The sequence below is a fragment of the Eschscholzia californica genome, unplaced genomic scaffold (genome assembly GCF_041429995.1).
Source record: "Eschscholzia californica isolate CP2 unplaced genomic scaffold, dmEscCali1.0.p SCAF_5, whole genome shotgun sequence".
Lineage (NCBI taxonomy): Eukaryota > Viridiplantae > Streptophyta > Magnoliopsida > Ranunculales > Papaveraceae > Eschscholzia > Eschscholzia californica.
Window position 1 is genome coordinate 41324198 of NW_028238472.1, and position 27687 is coordinate 41351884.

Here is a 27687-nt window from a genome sequence, read left to right on the forward strand (position 1 = left end):
TGATTTCATTTGCGTTACTCTACGCGCCTTCAATATTATAGGAAACAATTTGTTTCTAAAACATTTTATTAAAGAGAGAAATATTCATTTATTTTTCAATGAAAAAAAAACAAATTCAATTTAATTTTTGAAATAGCTATTTAAGCTAGTGTGAGTGAAACAGATGACCAGATGTTAACAAATACTAAAAAAATGTAAATTAAGGTTTGTGTCATAGGTTTAGTTCTAGACCAAATAAATTAGTTTCCTCGACTTAATCTTTATCACTTGTATTTTTGGTTGTTAGATATATCTCTTTTCTATGTGAGACTATATTTAAACATTTGCTCCCGTGCGCATTGTTTGAGCCTAGAACTTGTTTTTCTTTTCGAAAAATGTGGTGCATGTATGGTTTTTCAGTCCATCACGTGCGAACCAACTTTGATACAATGTTAAGTTTGTGGTCGTCTAACTCAAACTCAATTGACAATGAGGGGAGAAGACTTAAACTTTATATCCCTAGTTGCTAGAATTATTCTTCTCTTACACAAGACTATCACGGATATTACCCCTTGCATAGAGGGACACGGATGAAAGTCGTGATGTGGTTACAGTTGAAATTACATTGGATGTTTCTTGAGATTAAAGGTCTCTTCATCTACTAATAGTTTACTATTCTTTAACTAATAGTTTACATTTCCTTGAGCAAAGTTCATTTCGAGGAAACTTCTAACTTCACTTTTTTCTAATTTTATAATTGATTTTACTTTTATTTGATTGCGAGAGTTTTTATTGCTCCATATTCAAATTTTTATTAATGAAGTATGAGTTTATAAGTTTTGTTGATTTTGACATGAATCAAATTCACAAGTCAAAATTACACATTCTCTCACAAACCAATTGTTTGTTCGATGACAGCTTTGATTAGATCAGACGTGAGAAAGAAAAACAAATTATCAATTGCCTCATTAGTAATTGAAAGTTCCTTTACTCATCTCATCAGAGTCAAATGACTACCTTCAATTATGCTTTAGCTAATATATCTCTCATTAGCTCTACCCATCTATCGTTTTCCATATGACATTTTCTTTGGCTCTTTAATTTTTCTCTTATTTGCTTTTTTTTTTTCTGAAAAAAAAACACTCTTGGTTGACCTAATTAATTATATCTCGTCACAGTACTTTTTTGGAAAGACCTTCTAAACATAACAAAAAAATATTTTGATTCTATTGAGCAGAAGTGACTATTCTGCCCTCTGTAATAACAAGAAATTATCAAAAACAATATAGTACCCACTCATGACTCATCTTACCTCATTTTTTACGAGTGTACATATATATATATATATATATATATATATCTATTATACAAAACAGATACTTGTGACTAGGACATAATAAATATAAAACAATATGACTAGGACAAAAATATAATCTGACTAGGACATAAACAATCTTATTAGGACACATAATTAATCTATTATATAGAACCCCTAATCTACCGTGGATCCTAATCATTGATGTAATAGTTAATCTAACGCCCACCTACTGCCGTTTCTTTCTCTTGTATGAACTGAACCGCCAAAACCCCTCATCTCTCTCCCTGCATAACCCTTTATTCAATGTCTTTGTGATTGAATCTGCCAATTCATTCGACCTTCTTTCGGATGGTGTTCCTCCATGAACTTGGTGCTTCTTCATTTATTCACTCTTTTATATTGAAGGTTCTCATTTATGTCTCTCTTGAATCTTGATTCATAGAGGGTGAAGATTTCAATTACAAATTCCTATGTAAATGTCTCATCGAATTCATAAGTGAATTCCTGAGTAATTAAGAGAGAGAAAGGGAGTTAGATGTTGAAACTTTTCTACTCCATAGATTTTACACGGGAGAGAGAAAACTGTGCCGAAATCTTCACGAGAAAATCAAAAAGCTGGAATCAACAGGTAATCTTTATTTTCCTGTTTGGATTTTGCTTCTTCAATCAAAACTTATTATAATTTACCAATTCAATGAGAATCAGAGCTTAATTAGATGTTTTTAGAGATTAGATCTTGTAAATCAGAAATTGTCGTCAAGGTGTTTGGTAAAATGTCTCAACTAGAATGTGTGCAAGAAGAAGATATTTGAAGGGAAGAGAATTAATGGTAGTAGTATTAGTCTAGATGATTATAGCGATTTTGAAGATGATAATAGGAGAACCAATACAGGTCCTAATCTTCTTCATAATTAAAGGTAAGTTGAGATCAAACTAAATAACATACATTTAGATTTTTGGTTTTTTGTTCTTTTAGATAGAGTTTATGTTGCTAATGATCAGATTCTTGTGGCATTCTTAAAATTCATGAGTATCTGTTTATCTCACAATGTAAATCAAATTTTCTTCAATTTCAGTTTCAGAGTTTACAAATGGTCTTCAATCACTGATTATGAAGCATGGTTGCATATGTGTTTACCTATCATAGCATTCATTGGTGATAGATTTTAAGAAGTAAATTTCATTTTCTTTGTAACTGTAACTGACTATTGTTTTCTGCCCATCATTTGATTCTTTTTGCTAAGGTAGTATTTTGTTTCTTCTATTATCTCTCTACTTCTTTCTTGACCTAGAAATTGATTGGTCTAAGATGATACACAAATTCCATCTCACTATGAAATATGGGTTCCATGAAATCTTTCACTTTGTTAGATCTTTGTTAGTGTTCTCATTTCTGTTGTGGTCTTTGAAAAAACGAGTCATCCTATGTGGATTTCTTACTGTAAAATTTACTTTTCTTCTTCCCATATCAATTTAGATTCAAGATTCTATATCGAAAAACTTGAAATATGAGGTTATTAATACCATGAAATATATTATTGTGGTTCTATGAATATCAATTCCTACATCACCCATTGAATCATAATCGTTTCCAAATTCTAATTTATTTGATGTTAGGTGTTCTGGAATTTGAAGATGTTGGTTTTGTTTGAAACTCCGGCTTGTTCACCCTGTTTAAAGTTTTGGATCAAATAAAGCTTTCTAAAGTCAATGTAAGTATTGATACCGTTCTTTCCTGTTTAATCATATGTGTTTATACTTAAGGTTTTTGATTTTACAGTATCTTGTTGTTGCAATGCTTGTGGAAGGATTTTTTTACTTAAGAAACCACTATTTGGCATATCAGTGTCATTTGGATGAGTGTTGATTGCAGGGTTGTGATTCATGACTTATTTTTAGGACTTGGGTGTGATTTAGAACAAAAAGGTCAGGTGAGAGGGGGTTAGGTTAATTATATAATCTCGATTCGATGGTTAGGATAGTTTCTTCCTTGAGTAGAATAAATAAGATCATGAAGAGTCTTATTAAGGTAAATTAATCTCTTGATTGGCTCTTTTACGGTTTGGTCTTTGGATTTTAATTGCTATTCCGAATCTACATGTTTTCTACAGGAGTTTCTGTAAGATATTGAAAAAGATCTTAATCTATTCACTCCAGGATGCGAAGAAATTGACAACGGGAAATAATCTTTCTAAAGCGAAAAAGGTACTGTTGTTTTGGATTCAAAACTTAAAACTAAACAAACATGATAAATTCATTAGATCTTTTTCCATGTCTAATTTTGATAACTTTTAATGGTGAAATGAAGCTATTATTTAACCACAAGAAAACTGGTATATTGTTTAGTGTTTCACTGTATTTCTCTTTTTCCCTCTACAAAATCTATCAATTCCTTCCCTACCTCCCTCTTTCAATCCCTCTTATAAAATTCTTACAACTGAAATAGATATCTCTTGAATGCTACTGAAGTAGTCGTAGGTTTCTTTAATCTTTCGTACTCGTCAGGGTAAGTACTTTCCCCTTAATCTTACTCTTCCTTATTTTAGTGAAGAAGTCACTGATTTAATATTCTTATTTGAATCATTTCATAGCTCTACGTAGTAATTAAAGTTAAGATTTTGTAGATTTGAGAAAGTAATCATGTGCTTCTTCATGCGTATTGAAGATTTAGTGATCAGGTTTAGTGTATACGATTTTGGATGTTGCTTCATCTGTATTTTAGATCATCAGGAAGCTCTAACTCATTGTGGATTATTGAATTTTATTTTAGGATTCCTCTTTATCAACTTATTTCGTTTACTGAAGAAAAGGTGAAATTCTCTGCAGTCTCGCAGAAGATCTCACAGCATTTATCGCCTCCTCAACCTATACATTTTGGAGCACAAAATAAAGCTATCGGGAAACAATCCAGCTGGGATGCCTGCTATGATGTGCTGGTACATATTCCCCTTTGCAAACAGAGATGTCTGCTTTCTTGGCCAACAGTGAGAAACATAAAGAGATCCATACATGTGAAGAAACAATCTGTGCTGCTATAAAGAAGATTCATGAACATTTCCGAAGAAGAGCCTTCCAGGGTTTAGTCAATCACCTGTTCAGTTCATTAATGCTCTTATATCTTCTCAAGGTAAAGACTTGAAGTCGGTATCTGGGGAAGCAAGTCGTAGTGCAGAAAAAAAAACGGCGTGCTGAATTTTACAACCAAGCATGGTATACCTCCTTTTTATTTACTTGCTTATTTATATTCGATTTGTATAATTAGCATCTCTTCTCTTCACTTTGGTGGTACCGAATACTTCAGTCGTGGAGGAGCACCTTCATATGTAATATTTCCGAATAATCACCAACTTTCAGTATTGTCTTTCTTGTTTTACTAATCATCTTTTTTTTTGAACATTAATAGGGTTGAAGATGATGTAATCGGTATCTCAATTGCAAACCAGCTGCAGGGAGTGAAGGTCCTGGAAGTACATGAATTGGAGCAATTTTCTGGTACACCTCATTAGCAAGCATGATTTTGATGCTTTGGTTATCCGGTTAAATTACTTCTTAAAGGTGTTTATTATACTTGTAGGTCTCACGTTGGAGTTCATAAACTTAGATTATGGTTCAGTGTTTAGAATTATAAACTAGACCTAGAAAGAGAGAGATGAATCTGTAGGGCACGGGTAAAGGTGACATCGTATATATATATAGTTTCATTATTTGAGTTATATGAGTAGAAATATGAACATTTTCTTTACTTTGGTTTGGAATTGTCGGTGTAACTGATATTTGCCTACAGGTCCTGTCAAGCTTCTGCTCAACCACCCTCAAACTTTCTATATAAATATCAATTTTGATGGCTTTTTATAGATCAAGTTTTGGAGCTTTGTAGAGTAAACTCATTGAATATGGAGTCTGTATTTATGTCTCAATGGGCACTTGCTTTTGTTTCACGGGAGTATCAAGAACATGTTCTTACTTTTGTTTGGTCGGTTCATATTTTCCATTTTGGTTTAGGAATTGGGGTTTAAACAACCAGAAAGTTTCTTACAAGAAAATCATTTCTACAATTATGCTCACAAACAAAAACCAACCCATAGTAATCTATATGATCAAATCAAATGATATTATTTATGTATATATAATAGAAAATACTCGGGAACAAAATTAGTTAGAAATTTTCCTTATAAGTGTTTCAGGAACAACCTCTTCCAAAGCAGATGAAGATAAGTGCCTCCCTAGAAATGCTACGACATCTGATAGTGGGTTTGCTTATGAAGAAGAGGATGGGATGTTATCAGTAAGCGCTACTCAATTCAATTTCGGTTCATATTTGATTGAAATGTTCCCTGTCTTTTATTATTTCTATGTTCATTGTTACTTCTATTTTGACATTTTGGTTATGAACAATAATGCAACTATAGAATAAATGAATAAGAAATTGTTATTTTTTACAACAATAGGTCGACCATTCAAATTCAGTCATTCGTTTTCTTTCCGGGAATAAATCTGGTTGTCCATGAACACTTCATTGTCCATGAACACTTCATTGTCCATGAACACTTCATTGTCCCTTCGATTACCTCTTCACTGTCTCTTCAATTGGTAAGAGATACAAAAAAGAATGAAAGAACGAGTTAGGACATACAGGAGATACCTATGAGGTATATATATATATATATATATATATATTTGTTTGTATACTTTTATTATAGGTCAACATACCTTAGCATAATAATAATATGCTTATCCACAGAATTGGTGAAAATTGTGGTGGAAGAATGTTATTTCTTTTTTCGGCCAATGCTATATGAGGCAAATGTTGACAGGATCTGATTTTTCTCGTGCCAATCAAGCTATGCAGAGTGACATTATAGGTACTAATCAAGTTAAGATGCAATTGTTCCCATTTCTGTGGTTTTTAATTGAAGATTCATTTACAACTGTTTTAGCTATACCTTCGCAAGTTCTAATCTTCAAATAAAGAAGATATCTGAAGGTTGTTCATTTTGATCTTGAACGGTCTTTATCTGATGATATCAATGCCAATTTAATGAAATGAGTTATTACTTTGTGGTATAGGTAAATATTACAAGATTATTAACATAATATAGAGCTATAAATTGTGAAGTAGGTTGATGTCGGTTTATTTATTTATTTCTTAACCACGTTGCATTGTGTTCCTCAGTTTTCATAATGGTTGGGAGACCTCCAGAATTGTTGCTTTAAACATTTTCACACAAATCCTATCTTGCGTTGGAAGAATGAGGTGAGTAATTTAGTTTTGAGATTTTCCTTTATTACCTCATGACCAATATAAGGTGGCCTTTCAAGTCCTCAAGGAAACCTTCATCTTTTGCAATAATCTTGCAACATTGTCCCTGTGATATTAACGCCGAACAAGTTCAAGAAGTCTGTCGTAAGAAAAATTGTGATTTTACATGGCTAATTATGATGGTAACTTCTTACATCAATTGGTAACACGTGGAGTTCCAGTATTATTTCAATTTAGGTATAATCAAACGATATTGCAGATTTTTGTAAACCAATTTTTTTGTTTCATTTTTAAAGTTTTAATAATTTTAAAGCATCGGTCAAGTTCTACTTCTTTTTTACTTAAGACATATATGTCGATGTCGACTTTCATTTTGCGAGATCTGGTACTCACTTGGATCGAGTAGCAAGCTTGAAAGAAATATCTATAAGTAAATTTGTATAGGCAAATACTCTGGTATTCACTTGTTATTAACTCGTTCCTTAAAGTATGTCCTTGTAAATGCGTAACGATATCTATGAACAAATTGTCTTTTGTTTCAAGAAATAATATTTGTCCATCTAACTGGTTCAATATTTCAAATAACTGAATACAGTCTAGACAAGATTAAGGATAAAGAAACCGAGCACATCCACTATCAAGGATATACATTTTGTTCGAAAATAGTGGGACAAGCCTCTATGTCTAAATTGCATCCATCATTATGCATAATGTTGTTCTTCCTGTCTGCAATTAACATAAAATTGATTGCAAGTTTTATAAATGTGACACAAGTTAGACACATTCATATACTGGATCGGAACGAAGTTGGTCTATGCGCGACGATCAAGAATTATAGGTAATAACAAACATATATAGAGTGCTTTTTGTAGTGGCTCATATTTTTAAGTTTGGACATAGTGAAGATATTAAAGATATTTACTTAAATGATGATGAAAATGGAGTTTTTACCAGCGTAACTCGTACTTTTGTTACAACCTTTAAGTATGACCTTCACTTAACTTGACTTCATGTGATTGCTGCCAGACTTTAGTTGTTATTGGAATCAATTTTTATCCCAAACTTGCTTGAGCTATAGTTTATCATCTCTGTTACGTTATTACATTTGTTTTATGTCGTTGAAGGAGTAAATAGCTATTTGTATTAGTGCAAGTAAGAAATCCTAATAAACGATACCATAATATGTAATTTGTTTCTTTCTGGTCAATTCTTACTGAAATAAAACAACTTTGCTATTTATATGGTTAATATTTATAATTTACAAATGAGTAATATTGCAAAATAAAATAGAAATGAGCGAAACTAGAAAAAAGATAAACTTTGGAGTATGTAGTATGTACAATATCATCACCTTTTTTGTAACATTGTTTTGAGTTTGTTTTGTAGACTTTATCCTTGAACCAACAGGTGAGAGAGTGATAGATAAACCTTCTTCAACATCTTCAACTTTAATAAGAACTGGTCACCGAGCCCATAGTGGCGAAATAGAGTTAATACTGGTATTTCACCCTTCTTCTGATGTAGTTCTTGGAACTCATACTCATAGTGCTTAGTTCCATATTCTTGAGATGGGGGTTCACTTTCACAGGTTTCTTCAGTCTTTGAGGTACTATTTTCACATGTATTCTCCCATATCACGTCTGCTTTGTACAATCAAGGGGTTGGTTTGTTGTTGTGGTATTTATTCAAATTATGTTCTCTCTTAGTGTTGTGGTGATTTATAGGACCTTTTCAGATGCTGGGTGACATGAATACAAAACCGGCATCGCTCTTCAACAAGTCATTTGATGATGTTTTCTGGCAAGTTATTTTGAAAAAGATTTGAATTGGCCGAACTACATTAATTGTTTTTGAATTTCTTTTTCACCCACACTAAATTTTTCTACCTAACTGTAGAGTGGATGAGTTACCTTCTCTCTCGGAAAATAGCCGATCTCTTTCAGTTCACATCAATCTATTTTTTTATTTATTATGGAGTCTAAATTGCTTACATTCAATTGAACATTATATTCTTCACGGAGAATTACATCTAACAACTATATTACAATATATAAACATTTTTAGTAACATATGCGCCCATAAAGTAACATGGTAAACAATAAAATAGTAAGATGAGAGTGAGCTATCTATATTTTTTGCGAATAAATTCTTTACCTCGATCTAAAAACATTAAAATAAAAAAATAGTGTTATAGACTCCAAAGCTTTAAAATAACTTAAGATAAATCTTTTCCACCAAGAACACTACACTTATGGAGAATACTGATCCGAAAAGTTGAAACTATAGTAGGAAAATACTAAATGTGAAAAAGAAAGAGAAAATTTAAATAACCGAACATCATGTCTATTGTTTAACTGCGTAAAGGGCATTCCCCCGCCCGCCGGGCGGGGGTTATGCCTAGTATATATATAAAACAAGACAATAGAGATAAAGATAGATTGGTTATTTCTTCTCATCTTATTGTCTAAGTATGAAATTAGGTAAGATAAAAAGGTTAAATGTGACATAGTAGTCTATCATTTTTGGAATTAAAAGAAGTACATTGCACATGTTTGACATGCATTTCCTCATACATTGGAACGCAGATACTTGTGAAAATTGGTAGTTTCGTGTGTGGTGGAAACATGTACAGTCTTAAGAAAGTAAGAAGATGGTGTGCGTTTCTCAAGGAGCACGACTCTCATTGATAGAGACAGGGACCAAATACAATTTTATCCCTAGTGAAGAACTTTCACATTTGCCTAGATCCCACCTTCATTTTGAACTCTTTTACTTATTCCAATGAACATGTGTGTAGTATAGCCATTTTTTTTAAAATAGTATAGACAGTTGACTTATATGTACATGTGTGTACCACATCATAAGTTATAGATACTTTTGATACAATTTCTTCTAGAAAATAATAGTAAACTGATTTTTATTTATTTACTAGGTTTCCGTCCGTCGCGTCTTACGGAAGCGACAAATCCTTCTTGCCTAACACGAGAGATGACATTTAAATCGTGCGTAGGGAAAGAAATACGTGGGTAGTAGTTATTGTAGGAATATCCTAATCAATTCTTGTCGACTTACACTAATACCCTTCTGTTTCGTTTTGATTTATATTTCATATCAGTCATCCGATGAGATCTTTATCAAACTCCCAATAAAAATGGACAGTCAGATTTATATTTCATGTAACCGACTGATCTGTTTTATTATAATAGATTTCATATCAAAGGGTCTACGCTCAAACATATTAGCTTCATCTACATACGTTATACTGTTATTTGCAGTGTGTTATACATATATTTTGCATAGACGCATTGTATCTACGCCAAAATTGTTTAGTGGGCCGATCTTGCTATCCTTAACGTGGGCGCAACAAATCCTGCATGAAGTGTGAGGAATTTATTATTTGGTATCTACAAGTTATGGTTCTGCAAATAAAAGGCTAGCTTTCTTGCCACAATCTTTTTCCATTCAAATGGGCGAAAGATGAAGAGTTTGATTTTAGGCTGAGGCATGTCACGAACGTGAAGTTAATAAAATTTACTATAAACTCTTTGTGGCTTCTAACTACATTTAAATCTACCATAAACTTTTAGTCCCTTCTAACAACATTTTAGTTGTCGTCTTTCTAGTCACCCAAATAATGGCCAAAGGTATAGAATCTAATATGAACTAGATAGACAGTTAATCTCCCCCAAGTGGGTCTCATGCGATAGACAAAGGGATCAGCTACTCCTTTATCACTTGGGGCGAAACACAATCGCAAGGTATGAGACGACCCAAAATGCATTTGATCATGATCAAATTTGTAACTCCGCCAGGGTTTACACGCCCGCATCTCTGATGAGTGGACTAGTGGAGTGAGGGAACCCTCCCAAAAGGGAAGCCCGGACGGAACGTAGAGCGGTGCGTCTTAGTGCATTGCATGAAGAGTCAGTCTGAGAGTTTAGGTCTATTTTTTGGTTGGTGGCTGCGAATGGAACAACTTAAGAAGGATAACGACGGCTCGCCTCTTCTCTTAAGTTGTAAGCAGGGTCCCGTTTCTTGGTCTTGGAGTTGAGTTGGATTACATTGTGGTTTCTAATCTATAAATACCCACCGACTAAAGAACGAAAGTGTTATTGGGGGACAAATCAAACTATAATTACATGGGGTGGCTGTGCTATAGACCACCACTTTGGCCAGCTAAATGGCCGATCTAGAATAGATTGATTGGGAAAGCTTGTGTACGTAACTACTTCAAGGTTTAGAGTCTTAGATCAAGTGGTTCCTTGTCTATGTAGCGATTGTATTCTATTATTTAGTGTGTGGTTCAGTGGTTGGCCGGATTGTTATAATGTCCGATTTAAATGATTCAGTAAACATATGGAGATACAGATGAGTCAAATTCAAATTAATTGCAAAGAATTAGTATGGTGGACTAAAAGTTCGGTATGACCCTTACTAACCTAGTTTGTTGACTGGGATCTGAACATTCAAACAGAGACTTACTAACACAATTTTATTCGGACCTTAGTAGTTAAGAAAACAAGTTCAAATCAACTTAAGAGTTACGAGAAAGATAGTTCAAAAATTTCAATCTCTATGATAGTAACAAAGAGTTTTGGTCGCGAAATTTGAACTACTCGGTCTTTTTTTGTTGAAAGAATCTGAACTACTCGGCTACGTTTGGTGAGATGACGATATATCGATAATATCCATAACTAAAGGCAACTATTCACATTATTCTATAAAACTTCTTCTTCATTTACTCCTAAAAATGCTGTTGTTTAAGGTTGTGTTCTTAATCATCTAGCATAAATCATATTAATTACTTTTTAAATCAGTAATTATCAAACTGCTCTCTCAAGTCAAGATTATCAATATAATTCTAGAACAATATATCTTTATCAGCCTCATTGTTAAAAATCAACTTAGAATATATTCTAATCTTCATTAGTTAAAATCAAATTTAAAGTTGAATGAATCTAAAACACTTAAAAAAGAATTAGGGTTGTTTAGATAATCAATTTGAACAAGTCATAAATTTACATACATAACCCAAGAGCTAGGTGGCGTGTAATTAATAAAAACAAACACCAAACAATTAAGAATTAGTGATTGTGATGGTTCTTTGACAAATTCATCCATAAATAACCCTAAACATTATTGTTCTAGATAAGTGAGACTATATTCTTTGTGGGCAGGTCATCTGCAATATTAGTAAAAGGGTGTAGAGCAAGTGAATGGGCGCTAAATATAATAAAAAAAAAAAGATTAAATGAGTCAAAATACTATACATAGTAAATAAGAAAACAAGTTTCTTTTTGAAGTTCCTATCATTTTGTTGGCAATTTGAACCATTACCTTGGTTGAACCATTGTCTTGGTTGAACAATTTGCCTTGGTTGAATTAAAATTAGGAGAGACACATCTCTAGGATTATGTCTCTCCATGTAGTCACCATCATCTATATATATATAATCCAGATTTCATTTTAGGAAAAGAAAAAAACAATTAGTTTTCTGAGTTTAGAGTTTGCATTAGAAGTCTAAGAAGTTAAGAGAGTTCTCTACTTATTTGGTTCGAAGTTTCTTGAAGAACGAAGTGCTGCGCTTCAAGAAGATAAGACTGTTTTATCCTGGGAGACGATTCGTATATACAACCCGACTTAGCACCATTGCGGGACGAATAACGTCTTAAGGAGAGAGTATCCAATACTCGACTCGGTCTTAAAACTATTACTTGTTATTCTACTTACTTGATTATATAATTTGTCGAGCGGAATCATTATCGAATTGTGTATTCGAGAAGGACAATTAAACTAATTAGTCCAACACATTTATCTATCAAATAATATCACTAATTAGTAATCGGGTAAATTTTTTACTCTACATTTGCAAAATACCATACTCATTAAAACTCACATTTCCTATGAAAAAACCTAAATAATTAAGGGTTCTTATTCCTTTTTTTGTTATCAATTGTTCTCTCTAACCTCAGGCTCTCTCCTTCACTCTCTTTAAACTCAACGATTTTTTCAATCTCCAGTTATCTTCTTCATCACCGACTCATAATGTCCTATCATCACCATCACTAGCACGACTCTCCACTTCTCTCTCTAAACTCAACCGGTCAATATTCTTCTCATCGTCTTCCTTATATATAAATTCGTCGTCTTCTTCAAACCGAGTTTGTAGTTCTTATTTGTTTTAGCTACAAAGAAGAAGAAGAACATAAAGAAAATCTGATTTGTTTGTAGATCTGATTTATTTTGTGGTCTATTCGAATATGGATGAGACGTCAATTTGTTTTCATTGTTCATTAACATTAGGTTATGAAGATGAAGAAAATACATCTACATCTCATTGAATATCTAATTGAGTGTTCCACGAGAGATTATATTTTAAGAGCATCTCTAATGCAAAACTTAAAAAAAAAACTCTATTTGGCTTATGTGTTGAGTCTCAATTGAGATTCTCTTTCCTATCTGGCTAACTTGAGTGTCTCTAATTCAAGTCCTTCTCCAATGCAATACTCTAAAAAACTCTAATGGATACACATGTCACACATACATTTAATAGGAAAAAGTGGTTGAGAAAGAAAGGTTTTATATCTATATAACAATTCAGCTAGGTCTTTTTGTCATGTCATAAGTGGCATTTATAAATCTTGGCCACTCAATCCCTTGAGGTTTTGATCCAATGGTTTAATTTAATTGAAAATTCGGTTTTTAAAACCTCCCATCTCTTCGTTTTTAAAAAAAAAAAAAATTTAAACCTTTTATCTATGTGTCACGTAATTAGATAGAGTAGTTACAAACTACCCATTATTTCCTCCCAATATCTCTTTTTTTCCTTAAATTCTCTCACCACAAAAACTGAATATCTACCATTTAACGATTGCTTTCTCAAGGTTACCCTTTCTTCTCTCATTTAACCGTCAATTATTGGAGGAAATTGTGGGAGAAACAAAATTAAGTGGGGAGGATTGCAATCTATAGTTTTTAGTCTTTTAATCTGATCTCTTAACAAAAAAAAAAATAGTCTTTTAATCTGATGGTTTAAAATTGCTTGAAATTTAGTTAGTTTAACTTCTCATATATGTGTCACATAATTGGACGTGGGAGTCACAAACCACCTCTTAACTCTCCTATTTTCTCTCCCTTTATTTTTGAATTTTTGGGCTTATAATCCAAAAAACGGACCCTAATAGGACTTTTAGTCCTCTCTAATCCTATAAAGGGTTTCAAAACCAAAAAAATAATACAAATGGATATCTAGTCCATTTGGTGTCATCTAGAGAGAAAACACAATTCCCTAGAATACCAAATAACTTATAATACCTAAACTAACCTTCCATATATATAAGATCTAATTTAAGCTCAAATCAACCAATATTCGTTTCCCTTTTTTATCTCCTTGTTTCTCTCTCCAATTACCGACTCTAAAGGGAGAAAGAAATCACTATCTTCCTTAAATTTGTAACCGAAACCTTCTCGTGCTATCTTTCTCTCTCTCTCTACATCTTCATCTTCTGAAACTATCCTCCATTAAAACAAAAAATTTTGTAACCGAAACCTTCTCGTGTTATCTTTCTCTCTTGCTCTACATCTTCATCTTTTGAAACTATCCTCCATTAAAACAGAAAACTGAGTTTCTAAGTTCAGGTAAAACTCAAACCAAATTTTATGTTTTCTGATTATGTTTCGATTGAAAATCTTCCATTAACTTGTTTCATTATCATTAAAGCTATTCAAAATCATCATCTTAATTGTTAATCAGGTAAACAATCTTCTTATTTGATGATTTTGTTTCAGATCAAGAAAGTTATTATTGTCTCTCTCTCTCTAAAGTTTGTATTAATGATCACGATCTTCATGAGATTAATACTTCATTTCTAAATCTTACAAATCGAGTTTACTTATTGTTTTCAATCAATCGTCATATCAGTTATCAATAGATTTGGAGTTTATGCAAAGTATGATATTCAAATTTTCTCCAGATCTGATTTTTTTCCGTACAAATTGATGAAACGTGATTCTGGCACACGGTTACTCGTAACAGAATTAACATTATATATACTTTAGAATAAATTACCATAATGTAACGTAAATTATATAAACTTTTCCCTGCGATGTATATCAAATTGAGAACATGATATATGTTCTGGTTCTGCAAATTTTTATACGAATAACATTAACATTATATTATTTTGTGTAAATCATACGTAATTTATGGAACATTATGTATGATTTAATATCAAAACAGTTCTCGTTTCATTATTATAACATCTTTGATTTACATATGTAAATCCTGTGTACTTTTCTGTAAAGTACATGTAATTTATGTAAATGTTCATATAATTTACTGCAAATAATATACTTGTATACATAATTTATTTGAATTAATCTATCTCACTTTGTTATCACAGATGGAGTTCCAGGCAGAATCATCAAATCAAAATAAGAAAAATCAAACTGAAATCAGATGGTTGGGATAAGATATTTACAGAACTAGGACAGTTATTTTCTGGGGGTGAAAAAGCTTTTCGATATGCTCTTAGGCAATATAGCATCAACACCGGGCATGATTTCAAATTCATAAAGAATTATTCTAAGCGTGTTACTGCTGTGTGTCCTGTTGAAGATTGCAAATGGATAGTGCATGGACGGGCACCATTGAAATGCGATTCCATGTTCATATTGAAAGACATGGAAAGGAAACATGATTTCATTATTTGTGATAAATGTCTTATTATTTTTCATAAAGTTTGCATAATTTATTGTAAATTATACATAATATCGTATTTACAGTTTAGGTATATATCGTTTAAAATTATACTTTATCATTAGTATATCAGAATTTGTTGTACATCATTAAATCCCATTGTAAAACATACTTATTGTATATCAGTATACAATATAAATTCCTACATATAAATGACCACTATCAGAAATTACAAGGTTTGATCAATTAAAAACTTTTAAATTTTTACTGTTATCATTGGTTATTTATCAAAAATTACCAAATCCTGTGGTAAATCACGGATACTTGTGAATAAATTATACATATTTTACAGTAGTTTAAGTTATACCAGACAGAAATTGACATAATTTATCAAACAGATCTCTAAAAATTGATTTATGACGAAGCTTTGGACAACTATGTCACAACAGAAAAAACCATAAAAATCAACTCAAAATCTCACCATAACGTTGAAACAAACTTCCTTATGATGAAAAATAACCATGCAAAAAAAACTTGTGAATAAATTATACATACTTTACAGTAGTTTTGGTTAGGATTTTTGTTTCGGATTGATTCGGATAATAGGAAAGAGAAAATTGATTTGGTTTCTAAATCTGTAAAGAAGAGAGAGAAAATTGATTTGGAAATATCCGTGGTGATGACGTTTCGTTTTGGTTAGGATTTTTGTTTCTGATTGATTCGGACAATAGGAAAGAGAAAATTTGCTTTCCAAATCTGTTTAGAGGAGAGAGAAATTATGATTTGTTTCTATCCATTTTTTTTTAATAAATCTCCATATTTTTTGCTAATAAATCTCCACAATTTTTGCTAATAAATCTCCACGTCAAATTTGAGCGTGGGACATTGACGGTAATGTGTTTAGAAAGTGAGGGGTTTTATGTCAATAATGTAAAAGGACTAAATATCCATATTTTGAGAAGATTGGATCATAAACCTTTTTTGAACATTATTTTGGTTTATGTACCCACCGACCCTTTATTTTTTTTCCCTCAAAACCGATCATCCCACTTTTCTGTTGTCATTTTAATCTTCTTCTCCACTTCAACATCTCTTTCTTGCTCCCATTTATTATTTCTTTATATTTTTTTGTTTGCTTTAGGTGTTTGGTCGTCTTATAGATGTATCAAAAATATACCAATGTTCTTATTACTCATTAATGAATTGTGTTAATCTTCCTTTCTATACTGAATTGCATGTTTTTTAAATAGCTTTTACACTGTTTATCTTTTGTATGTAATTTTTTAGTTGACTGAATTATGAGGAGAAAATCATTGGAGTAGATCGTGGGATGCAGAGTAACTAGTGAGGAGAAAATCAAAACCGTCCTTATTAAATAATAAATATCTCGGTTGAATTTAATCATCCTTCCATCATATTATGTTAGTGGTTGAATTGAATCTCTAGCAACATAATTTTCTTCCATTAGCCTTCTTCTTCTTCTTCTTCTTTTCTTCTAGCAAGTTCAAAATTGAAGAATTTTAACTTGGTTTTTTTGGAAGGTAGAAGAGACATTACTGCATGAAGAGAAATTAAGGAAAGGAAGAAAGTGACTTTTAAATCTCTACACTCATATTTTGCTCTTAACTTGGTTTTTTATTTTATTCTCGAAGGTAGGAGAGGCAATAGAGAACATAACGAAAGGAAGAATGTGAATTTGTTGTTAAATATGTTTTTTTTTGCATTGTTGTTAAATATGTTTGAATCCCTAATTTTAACTTGGTTTTTTTTTTTGGAAGGTAGGAGAGGCATTACTGCATGAAGAGAAAATAAGGAAGAATGTGAATTTGTTGTTAACTATGTTTTTTTTGCATTGTTGTTAAATATGTTTGAATCCCTAATTTTAACTTTGTTTTTTTTGGAAGGTAGGAGAGGCATTACTCCATGAAGAGAAAATAAGGAAAGGAACAAAGTGAATTTTAAATCTCTACACTCATATTTTGCTCTTAACTTAGTTTTTAATTTTATTTTCGAAGGTAGGAGAGGCATTATTGCTTGAAGAGAACTAAATGAAATGAAGAATGTGAATTTGTTGTTAAATATGTCTTTTTTCATTGTTGTTAAATATGTTCGAATCCCTACCTTCTCTAAAATGAAGAATGTGAATTTGTTGTTAAATATGTTTTTTTTTCATTGTTGTTAAATATGTTCGAATCCCTACCTTCTCTAATTCGATATGCCCCTCATTTGCTGATGTGTAAATTTCATTTTAATGTACTTCAAAAAATTAGTTGCTTCTTATTACAATTCGATATGAGAACCTCGACGATTGGTTGCTTCTTATTACAATTTTTTTTCTTGCTTTATTGTTTGATAAATTCTTATTTAACTAGGTATCTCCCGCGCCCTGCCGGCGCGGTCAATCCCTTCGGGCTTACGCCAGTCGTGGTCGGAAATTTTAGTAGTACAAGCACGGTGGGTTCAAGCTTTCGCTCGGGGTGCACGTACTAAGTTGTCTACGTAATCGTCGTCTTATGTCGCACGAACCAAGCGAAAACCTAGACGTGCTAGCACTTTTTTTGCTTATTTTAATATTATGTGGTGCTAGCACGTCTAGGTTTTTGCTCGGTTCGTGCGACATCAGACGACGATTACGTAGACAACTTAGTACGTGCACCCCGAGCGAAAGCTTGAACCCACCGTGCTTGTACTACTAAAATTTCCGACCACGACTGGCGTAAGCCCGAAGGGATTGACCGCGCCCGCAGGGAGCGGGAGATACCTAGTTGGTCCAAAAATTAAATTTGATGACTAGGACACTTAAGACTCTCAAAAGAGATCTCAAAAATAGAGTTTCTAGTTGAGACATCTTAAAACTTAATGCTTCCACATCATCTTAAGATCTCAATTGAGTTTTGCATTGGAGAGGTTTTTTCTCAAAAAATACTCTGAAGTCCTAGGTGGCACTTAAGATTTTAAGATTGAGTCTTGCATTGGAGATGCTCTAACAAAACTTAGAAAATCTCAATTGGGGTTTAGGGTTTGAGTGTCCCGTTAGAGATGTTCTTAAAGTCTTAATTAACACTCGACACTTAGGATTTTTAAAGTTTCTGTTGACTGCCCCATTGGAAATGCTCTAAATGATGACAAAGTGAAAGCAATTAAACCACCAACATGATGCACAAACATATTCTTTTCAGAACCCACAATAGTATTCTATTCGACCATAAATTTCTACAGTAAGAAGTAATTTATGGCCTTCAACCAAAAAAAAAAGTAATTTATGGTGTGTTTGGATGACAGAATCATGAGTCCTTCGGATTCATGATTCTACGGACTCATGAATTCAAGTAATATTTTTTGGGTTGTTTGGCAACTAATAAGAATTCTATGATTTACTATTATTTGAGTACTTTTAAACGTTTCTTTTGAAAAAATATTGAAGAAACTTTGTCTTCAAAACTCGTTTTTTCAAATATTGTTTCATTTGAGAACCACTTTTTAATTTTTTTCATAAACATTTTTTTTCAAAAATAATTTTTCCCTTAAATAATTTTTTTTCGAAAACATTTTTTAATTCATGAAACTTTTTTTTACAAAATCATTTTTTTTCTCGAAAGCCGATTTTTTTCGAACATCGTTTTTTTCCTGGGAAAAACAAATTCGGGAAAGACGGTCTTTATGAAGCAAAAAGTTTCAATTATCGAAAAATCATTTTTCGATAAAAAAAACGGGTTTGGAGGAAAAACAGTTTTCAAGGAAAAGTCTGTTTACGGGAAAAAAAACTGGATTTCGAGAAAAACTATTTAGGGAAGAATTGGTTTTCGGTGGAAAAAACTGTTGTCGGAAAAATCAGCTTTTGGGAAAATACAATTTTTGGGGAAAAAACGATTTTTTGAAGAAAAAAAAATGATTTTCTGAAAAGACAATGATTTTTTAAAAAAAAATATTTTTAAATAATTATTTTATAGACGGAAATACTTTTTTTTTTTGTTGATTTTAAGTTTGAAATCTTGGTTTATTAATCCAAAATCCTAGCAAATCCTAGGGTGTAGTGTGAGACTTTAGTTCAAAACAAATTTTGGAATTAAGAATCCTTATAATTTAAGAGTCCTAAGATTCTTGGTAGCTAAATAGACGAAGGATTCATGATTCCTATCAAATCCCACTTTTAATAGGAATCTTACTTCGGAATCCTGCAACCAAAAATACCATTAGTTCTTTGCAGTCGAGAGACATATACGTTATACCAACCAGTAGCGGCCTTCACAGGGTTTCCTATTTGGACTACCTAGATAGAACATCAGCTTTCAAATCTACATAACTAAAATTAAAACTGCTAATTAAGAAAAAAAAAAACATTGATATTTTAGATTCCCGTTCATGTTAGTTTAAGAAAAACACTGAAATTGGTCTTTAAATATCTTTTGACATTAAGATACGGATATACAACGAGTCTGATCATAACGACACTTACATTACTCGAAACATTTTTTAAGCTTTGCTATTAAAATATCACAGAATGAAAAACATGTTCACAAACATGTCGGTGTTTATTGAATCAAGTACATAATAGTCTTTCACAATGCAACCCACATTATTCACAGTAAGAACATTTACCATATTTCCTTATTTTGGAGGGTATCTGTATCTTAAGCGACGACCGGGTAGGAAGCACAAGTAGCAATACCTGCAACAGACGACCAGAGTTAGCAATCGAATTGTAGAAACATAATAAGTAATGCAGTTTCATGTTGTTGGAATTTGATTTTCAATATTTTGACGTTCTTAGGTTGCATTTTAACAACCCCTTTCCCTAAAAGTCTAAACTTGTAAATAGACTTGCTTATACTATATTACGTAGATACAGGGGTTGGGCATGATAACTATAAGAATAGTTCCACAGGGAAAAAGGGTAACCTCACGACTAACAATTTAATATCTAGTTCATCTCCAGTCATTGCCAATTGGTTTTAAGTTCGATGTCCACAACCTTAATAAGGCATTAGAGCTAGTCCCATCAGGCCCAACGGCAACACGTGCTCCACATTGCCCGACGAAAAGACACGTGTAAGGCTCAATAAAATGTTGCCCGTTAGGGGGCGTGTGAGAAGATCCCACATGGACAATATCTATTGGTCCTCTCTCCTCAATGCCAACTGGCTAATAGTTTGACGTAAAGAAAACTTGACAATAGTGGTCGTAATCTTCCTCAACCCTAGAACTATTCTCCTTTTGTTTTTGTTCTTCATGCTAGCAATGGGATTTGAACTGCTGATATTTTTTGGATTTTCACCACTGGTATCATGTCAATTTGCTCTCTCTAAAATTCTAATTTGTAAAATGAGTTGTCTATTTTGTATTTATGGAAACATAAGAGTAATCCCACTACCCCTGTAAGGAATGGACAAGGAAGTGAACTCACCACACATGTTCTTCCCGAGCTCCATCTTGAAGTAGCCATGGTCACCCCAGTCTGCACCCCATGAGTTCTTGATAAGCCAATACGGGACACCATCTTCGACACCGTAACCAACTGCTAGAACAGCATGATTCACATCCTGCATTTAAATCAATCACGAAATATAAGTACATAACATATTGATTATGTGCATATGTAGCGGTTCCTAATGGGAGTTGGAATGCTCATGAGCAACGCGCTTAAATCCACATTGCTTCAGAAGGCCTTGCACAACCTGATAGCACTTGGTGTTACATGTTGGTTAGGCCTTTTGGGTGCACCTAGCACCTAAGGAGGCTACGTCAAAATGCCCACAAAAAGCACTGTACCATGTTGAATTGGATTGAGAGGGCCTTGGTGTTGTTTAAGTCATAGAAATGTGGTTTGTACTTTGTGTTGAGAGAGTTTTACATAAGTTACTGTTTATATAAAAGGCAACCAACGTTTCATGTATAAAAACTGCTGTATAAATCAGATCACATATACATGTTTATCTTACCATGGGAGTGGTGCCACAGTGGTCACTGGTGAAAACTCCACTCTTGTATAAACGGAATCCACTGATCACTTCGAAAGCAATGCTGACTGGTCGAACAAATGCTACCGCATGCTTTAGCTCATTCTCAGCTCCCTATTTAATACAGCACAAATTACAAAAGTAGGAATAAAAAATATGGATATATTTCAGCTGCATCTGCGTTGACACCATATGGACGATATTGTCTGACCACATTAGCCAACAAGGTACGTACATGTCAACTACATTCACGTTACCAGACCACACGGAGTGGTAAGTCTAAAAAGAAGCAAAAGAACTTACTCAGTTGTCAGAAGTGGCAATAATCAAATCGATGGTGAAGGAATTACCTCGGTGATGTTAACTGATTCTTTGACCTGAATAGCAGCATTTTCGGACGAAAATTTGCAGCTGCCACCTACTGCGGTGTAAGGGTAGGCCTCTTCAGTTTCAAGACCACCATTGTATTTGATATATTCAAAGGCTTGTGATGGTAAGCCACCATGGCAACCGAAATTGTTGAAAGCCCCAGCACAATCCACTAACTGCTGCTCTGATAGCGAAATACTCTTCCCGAAAGCCTGTGTGTAGGCTGCTTCCAAAGCTCCAGTTGTGCTGCAAGCAAACAAGTAAACAAATTTTAGCTTCTAATGGTCTAAATTTGAAGGTGCAGTCACGGGCCGAACCAGGACTTTTTGTTTTGGGGCCCTCTAATGGATATAGACTGCCCAGTGTAATTAATATACATCCATAAAAAAATGTGTCCAGTAATCCCATCTAAAGGGAACCAGAAGAGGGCTTCACCAGGTTTCACATTAACTATGAACATCATAAAGAAAATGCTCATATCTTTTGAACCAGTTTCACTCAGAAGTGGAGGCATTAGTAAGCTAGCCCACATTGGTAATGAAAAACGAATGGGATTTGGTTGGAATTGTTTGTCATACTAAATGACAAATTTCTAGAATCCCATGAATTGGCTACTCTAAAGGATGACTCCTTCAAAATATAGTTCATTAAGCATAGTCACTCACCTGAAAGTCCAGCAAGACCCGCAATGACCTTGATTCTTTACTGGGCTGACTATACCAGATTCTCTCCAATCTTTCTGTAAATTAGTAAGCATAAAAGAACATGATATCAGGATATAAAATCGAAGTCTTGCAAAATATGACTTCCATCAGTTTGTTTTGATGGGCAAGATGAATCAGTGCTTAATTGTTTAGCATGTTAAGGTGTAGGCAGGTTCTGAATTCAAGCTTCAGAGGCATCATCTACACATCAATATCTAATTTATTTGGCACGTTACAGACTGAGAATAGTCCCACATGCAAAACTAGGCCGCTCCACTCATTGGGGATTGAGGGGTTTTAGTACGACGCTTTCAAACTTAATATGGTAAGAGACCAAGACCCCCTCCCTTGATAGGCCAATTCGGGCGTCAAAGGCATCACCCATCATTCATGTCTTGTGAATTTGGTATGTTAAAGACTGAGAATAGTTCCACGACGACAACTAGAGCCTCCGTACTTGCTACATGGTTTTAGATGCCCACACACTTGATATAGCACTAGTGGCCCTCATGTTATAGGCCCAATGACCACACCTGTTCCACGTTGGCCAACAAAGTGACATATGTAGACTCAAAGAACGCCACACATGAACGGATGTGTGCGAATCAATAGACAAGGGGAGGCTTACGACTATGTAAATAATATCTAGGCGCTCTGCGTTCATTGTTAATTTGTTTTGTAGTATATACCGTTGGAGGAAGAAGGTCATCAGTGAGCTTGTGATTGCCATTTCTTGTGGCAGAACAGTTCTGAGATGCACCCAACTTCTGTCCTCTGAATTCCTCCCAGCCCATATCAGCATACTCTGTTAAAGATTCATAACAAACTGTAAGAAAAACTAAAATAGAACGAATAACTTCCTAAACTATGGTGGTGCCCTTAAGAGAGAAGCCCATCTTAAGTAGTTTGGGTGGTAATGCAATGTGAGCATCCAGTAATGTGAGGGGCCGGTGGACCACAAAAACTATTTGTAACACAACCATCACATTCACAAGCTTCACACGGACTCGCGGAAACTCATGAAGGGGCCATGTTTGCGAGGTAGTCGTCGTCTGATAAGGTGGCAACAAATGGTGAAGAAGACGGTTGTGACTGGTCAAGCTATAATTGTTGACCACTTCATTCAGGCCAGGTGCGTCCGGAATAACGATTAACCCACCTTAACTCTACCATAACTAGTCGGTTGAAGTTAATTGATCGATGTAACTGTAAGCCAATGATAAGGCTATAGTAGAGGTTGTTGTCTGACACCCGCATGGGTGGAACCTATATGCGCTCAGCTACACCAATGACCATTAGAGTAGCCCAATCATTTTTGTCATGACTCAACCTGGACGAGTTGGCCCATAGGCCAAACAGGCCCAAGAAGATTCAACTTGAGAGGTCAGGATATGGATTGGCTTGGACCAGGATGGTGATGGGCCTGATCCAGGCCTACTGTTGACATACCCGACCATTTTTACCCTTGGACTTTGGGTTGTGAAGAAGATTCAACTTGAGAGGTCGAGGATATGTATTGGGTCGGACAGGGATGTTGGTTAGGATTGTTGGGCCTGATTGGGCCTGCTATTGACATACCCAATTAAAGTCCAGCCCATATCTACCCTTGGGCTTTGGGTGATGAAGAATATTCAACTTGAGAGGTCAGGATATGGAGGATGTCGGATTTATGGGCCTGTTCCGGCCCTTCTATTGACATACCCAATGAAAGTCCGGCCCATTTCTACCCTTGGCCTTTGGGGCTTAAGATAGGTCAACAGGAGAACTTAATTCGCACTTAAACCAGATGATCTCGACTACTGATCAATAGAATCGAACGGTCACGATCTTCTGGTGAGCTAAAAAAATGAAAAATTAAGAAAAACCTTCAGAGAAATTACTTACTGTTAAGACCAAGTTTATAAGGAAGATTTTTTCTATTAGTCGATCTAATCATCTTCAAACTCTCAACAAAATTACTGAATCTTAACTTAATCTCTTCAACTGTTTCATACTTCTTCCCGTACCTAAAAAATTAACCATCCCATCATCATCAAATTAATCATAATCAACATCAAATTAATCTTTTTAATCAAGTTTAGATTGTAATTAGAGATCAGATTAATTACCTGTGAGCAAAACGAGCAAATTTTAGGGCATGATGAGTTTCACCGATGATTTGAAGAAAAGACGATTCAAGTTCTTGAAAGCCATCAGATACTAATCTGATTGGATTCTCATCTTCAAAGGTGGATCTAGCTTGTACAGAAACGAAACAAAATAACGAGAAAATGATTAGAGAAGAGATTGTGAGTCGAGCCATCTGTAATTTGTTTTTCTCTCCTTCACTCTCTCTCTAGAATTTCTTCACTGGTTTAGAGAGAGAAAGTGAGAGAAGTTGGGAATATATATGGAAGACGAGATTGGTTGAGATTCTTTTCTTTTTTATTTCTGATATAATTTTTTTCTTTGAATTTTTGTATTAATGACGTATTAGATGACGTGGGAAGAGATAACATTGGAGAAATTATTTTGTTAAGTTCTTGTTATTGTTATTAAAAAATCTTGGAAGGAGAAAAGACTAAATTGTCCATCTTTTCATTCCAATAGCATGGGAGTGTATTGTCCAACTATTGTTGGTCCTTTGTTGTCCATCGACTCATACATCTAGAATGACAGGTTTAATTGACGGTGGAGGTAATCCATTATCTTTAAATTTGTGTGAAGACTCTCGGAGCGTGGACTTGGAGATCAAGTATAAGTGTAGAATTAACTGAAATTTTTATTATCATTAAAACTAAAGAATAGTTTTAGAAATTTTATATAAAGAAAGTAGACAAAATTTTCGGGACATCCATAAAAGAAATAAAACTTAAACGATATGAGACAAAAGAAATAAGTATCGATTTAGGTTGGTCGTTTAGTCTAAGGTGCTGTTTGTTTTTTCTTTATAGGTCTGGATTTGAATTGGCTGAATCTAAATTCGCTAAATTATTTCATAAGTTTGATGTTTGCTTTTAAAATATGAATTTTCTATGTCTGAATCAACAGTTTTACATTCATACACCTATTTAATACTTCCTCTGTCCCAAAATGAATGATCTGATTTCCTTTTTGGGTTGTCCCATTTCTAAAATTAAAGAAAAGAATTTTTTTGTCTTTTCCAATAATGCTCGTTACTTTAAATTTAATGACAACTTGATTTAAAAGTAAGTAAAATTTTTTCATTGTATTGTAAGAAAGTTAATGTGGGTAAAATTGGAAAAATCATGTGATTTTTGAATGTCAACCACTAATTAATGATGTTCTCTTAAAAGTTGAGTTTTCAAAATAGATCCTTCATTAAAAAAGAAAACGAAACCCTAAACTCATTAATTTCTCCTCTAATAAAAAGATAGCAATTTTCAGTTTTTCACATAAATAGTATTCCCTCCGTCCCATTTTGTTTGGTTGTTATTCCTTTTATGCCTGTCCCAAAATGTTTGTTACATTTCCTTTTATAACATTCATTCAAATAATAAAATCACGGGACTTCCAAAACCACCCTTTGTTTTGAATACCAATAAAAGTTTCCAATTGGTTCTATACTTCTATCAATGATATATTTAATGAAATACTCTATATTAAATGAGGGTAATTTAGGAAATTGTATCTTTTTTGTCGACAATAAATAAAGTCTTCTTAATAAGTTGGATTCCCCGAAACTACAAACAAAATGGGACGGAGAGAGTAGTTTTCAGTTTTTCACCTAAAAATCTAATTTTACAAAACCCTACCATTTTTCCTCTAACAAAAAGAAAACGAAACCCTAAACTCATTAATTTCTCTTTCTCCATCATGTCTCTCTCTCTCTCTCTCCCTCTCTCTCTCTCTCTCCAGTCTGGTGAACCTCTTCCGGCGAGATATGCTTTTTCCACAAACAACAGCTAAGTTTCCTTTGCAAGGCATTTGATTTTCCCACAAAAGAGTGAGTGTGAATAGACTGGATTAACCTTCATTAGTGACATCTGGACTTACTTCACATACTTCAAGAAAAAAAAAACAATGTCTTTTGTTGTTAATGGCAATGCTACTAAAGACAATCATTTAACGTATCTTGGTTAGAGGTAATGCAAGCAAACGAAGACAACGCCCATTTGAATTTGGCCTAACGGCACAAGTGACGATGTTAGGTCAATGGTTAAGTCAAATTTGACTTAGCATTTAGTGCAAAAAAGTTAACTAAGCTGCGACTTGAGTGTCCAAGATGAAGTCGGGGTTGTATTTTTTGTGCTTGACCTGAGCGAATCGTTGCTGAACTTGAAGAATCAAGAGGGACAGAAAAATAATAGTCAGATTAGGGGATTTGTAATTTCTTCACTTCCTATGTGAGTCAAACCCTTTAACCTGCTTAATAATACGAAAAAAAAAACGTTTTTCACTGAGAACTGAGCATTTCTCTAATGCTCTCAACATTTTTCACTTTCTAGATATACAATTAAGTGATATATCCAAATGCTGGATGTATTTATTCATGGTTTTCGTTTTCATATTAAGTGAACGCCACGTACTTAAAGAACATTACTGTTTGTTGACATCTTTTTATTCTAGAGAAAAGTCATAAATATTTTTAGTGAATCTCATAAATGTTAGCGTCGGTAATTTATGAAACAACAAACAATATTTTCACTCTGCTGGATACAGGGGTGGTTATTTTGTTGCAGCTCTAATATATTTAAGTGAAATTGTAAAATAAGTCTACCCATTTTACTTGTGTCCTTGATAACCATTAAAATTTGTCGTACACATTAAACATTCTTCAAAATAAATTGCCAATTTTTTCCTTAATACAAGTATAAAAACTAATCACCTAAAGCATTTACTCTCCATTCACCTGTTGTCAGGGACGGAACCAGAATTTATTTTGGCGGGGCGCCAAACTAGGTCATAAATGAATTTGCGAGACATATTTAAGTCATAAAGAGATTACATTCTATCCAAAGTTACCACTTAAACATCAATTCCATCCACAATTACCACTTAAAAAAATCAATTAAGTTATAAACATTAAACGCATATAAGAAAAATAAGTATGAGATTACTACACCTGATAGTTTTTTTCTTTTTAATTTATTAAAATGGAACCCGTCGTTCCTTCAAATCTCTAAAATCATCTATGATGAATTTTGTGTCAAACTTCTGAGCAATTTTCCCTTTAATGTACAAAACTAAAGAATCTGAGAGAAAATTGTCATCCATTTTGTTGGCGTAGCTTTGTTTTAATTATGCGCATAAATAAAAAAGATCGTTCTACTGTTGCAGTAGAAACAGGAAGAGTTAGCACACGCTCGATTAACCGTTAAACATTGGGTTACCTTATTGATTTTCTTGTCTTCACCATCCATAAGTTGAATGTTTACTTATAAAAATACATACAATTGTGT

General features: G+C 33.6%; 1 protein-coding gene and 1 long non-coding RNA gene across 12 annotated transcripts; one reads left to right on the forward strand and one right to left on the reverse strand.

Annotated features, from left to right (window-relative positions):
• The first annotated feature begins 1511 nt into the window (after nucleotides 1-1511).
• On the forward strand, nucleotides 1512-8635 carry LOC147539274 (uncharacterized). 11 transcript variants are annotated; one of them, XR_015226271.1, is made up of 10 exons: nucleotides 1512-1925; nucleotides 2915-3009; nucleotides 3409-3502; nucleotides 4124-4507; nucleotides 4701-4789; nucleotides 5474-5582; nucleotides 5746-5946; nucleotides 6039-6159; nucleotides 6471-6551; nucleotides 7944-8635. It is a non-coding gene; the product is annotated as an uncharacterized LOC147539274 (long non-coding RNA). The 11 variants fall into 11 exon arrangements; XR_015226264.1 differs by lacking the exon at nucleotides 7944-8635 and having other exon boundaries at nucleotides 6471-7223; XR_015226265.1 differs by lacking the exon at nucleotides 7944-8635 and having other exon boundaries at nucleotides 5482-5582; nucleotides 6471-7223.
• An 11008-nt stretch (nucleotides 8636-19643) lies between these two features.
• Nucleotides 19644-24818, reverse strand: LOC147539275 (thiol protease aleurain-like). The gene is made up of 8 exons (XM_086643730.1): nucleotides 24394-24818; nucleotides 24170-24291; nucleotides 22975-23090; nucleotides 22247-22320; nucleotides 21563-21827; nucleotides 21195-21326; nucleotides 20660-20795; nucleotides 19644-19924 (listed from the first exon to the last, which is right to left on the reverse strand). Exons 1-8 carry the CDS (start codon nucleotides 24585-24587, stop codon nucleotides 19887-19889), a joined length of 1077 nt encoding a protein of 358 aa, XP_086499856.1. The 5' UTR covers nucleotides 24588-24818; the 3' UTR covers nucleotides 19644-19886.
• Between the last annotated feature and the right edge of the window lie 2869 nt (nucleotides 24819-27687).